Here is a 1,359-nt window from a genome sequence, read left to right as displayed (position 1 = left end):
GGAGATACTAGCCTATGCTGTGAAGGTAGTGGATGGTATGTCAGTTGATCTGACGTTATCTTGTTTTATTTAGAATACATCTTATGCCAGTACAGTTGAGTTCCCTTGCTATCATACTGGTTTTATATTCCAGACTAACTCGTCTTACCTGTTTGACAATCACTACTGTACACGTCAGTTAGGTTCTGGTGATGGTAATTTCACAAATCACACCATCAAGGGGTCCAGTAATGCCGAAATGTGTTGGGCATTAATTAGAAGTGCCATGGATTTCTTTGTTAACATATCCAGTGGAGAACCCATTGAATATACTCCACCTAATCCTCATGGAGTGTTTTATGTGAGGAAGAGAGGGGGAGGGGCCAGAGGTCATGTGACATGTTCTTGTTTTAGGGTTTTTCTAATTTTTATTACACATCCAGCGCTTTTAATGTGTCAAAATTGATTCCAGAACAATTGGATAGTTTTAATCAAAGTGTCAGTAAACGTTGTAGCATGGACTGGAATGAAGTAAAGATATTTATTATTATCATTATTATTATTATTATTATTATTAATATTAATGTACATGTACTGTAGGTGGAGTCTACTGATGATAGTTACTACAAGGCGTTCCGCTGTATTGATGGGATGTTCCTGTTGCATGCACTGGGAGGAATGGGGTTCACTAATAACTCAAAGAACCAATGGACTATATCCTTCCAGTATCAGGTAATGTGTCACATGATAGTCACATGACCTCCAGCTGACTCTCCCTCCCTCTCGTTAGGTTAATGATATATTCATTGGATGGTCCCTGGGCTACATGCTGGATAAAAGCTCTAGTTTTATTTCTTCTTATTATTTTACTCGTTACCCGTACACTACTGTTGACCTCATTGTTGGGATGATTGTTCTTCTCATTCTTAGTCTTATTTTTGCTATTTTCTTTGCCTTTACTTGTTCTGCCTGTTCTAAGAGTCTCCGCCCAACCAAAAGTGGATACACTAACATCACATAACGGACTCCTAAACTGAGTGACTAATAAAAAATAATATTTTATGCAATGTTGTGTTGTGTTAAAAGAATATTTTAAAATTAAAGACATCAATTTATGAAGTGGGTGGGGATAGTTATCTTTAGTTATTAAAGAAGGTGTGGTCAGTTGTACGTTCCCGCTGGCGGGATCTTTTAACAAGAAGAAGAGGCCATGAGTGTATTTAAAGGAAGTATACTGGAGTACCCAGGACTGGTTGTTGATAGATTCAATCCAGTCAACTGCAGGAGAGGCCGGGCCTTCTTCCTATCGCACTGTCATAAAGGTAGAGAGTCCTATACTGATGATGATGAATGGTGATACAGTCACTAGATCACATGAGT

The 1,359-nt window shown here is 38.3% G+C and overlaps 1 protein-coding gene across 1 annotated transcript; it reads left to right on the top strand.

Moving 5' to 3' along the window:
• The first annotated feature begins 6 nt into the window (after window positions 1-6).
• Window positions 7-1,082, top strand: LOC105316234 (ectonucleoside triphosphate diphosphohydrolase 3-like). Its single transcript, XM_011411056.2, has 5 exons — window positions 7-25; window positions 74-340; window positions 394-510; window positions 580-711; window positions 770-1,082. Exons 2-5 carry the CDS (start codon window positions 239-241, stop codon window positions 998-1,000), a joined length of 582 nt encoding a protein of 193 aa, XP_011409358.2. The 5' UTR covers window positions 7-25; window positions 74-238; the 3' UTR covers window positions 1,001-1,082.
• The last annotated feature ends 277 nt before the right edge of the window (window positions 1,083-1,359 follow it).

The sequence above is a fragment of the Amphimedon queenslandica genome, unplaced genomic scaffold (genome assembly GCF_000090795.2).
Source record: "Amphimedon queenslandica unplaced genomic scaffold, v1.1 AMPQUscaffold_2986_Cont25015, whole genome shotgun sequence".
Classification (NCBI taxonomy): domain Eukaryota; kingdom Metazoa; phylum Porifera; class Demospongiae; order Haplosclerida; family Niphatidae; genus Amphimedon; species Amphimedon queenslandica.
Note: the sequence above shows the minus strand (reverse complement) of the source record. Positions and strands in the feature narration are given on the sequence as shown.

What these genes read in the sequence shown, in the direction of transcription:
- LOC105316234 (XM_011411056.2), top strand. Translation starts at nt 239, where the DNA reads ATGTGTTGGGCATTAATTAGAAGTGCCATGGATTTCTTTGTTAACATA. An exon ending in GTAGCATGGACTGGAATGAA is followed by an intron (nt 511 to 579) that starts GTAAAGATATTT and finishes CATGTACTGTAG; the next exon opens with GTGGAGTCTACTGATGATAG. An exon ending in CTATATCCTTCCAGTATCAG is followed by an intron (nt 712 to 769) that starts GTAATGTGTCAC and finishes CCCTCTCGTTAG; the next exon opens with GTTAATGATATATTCATTGG.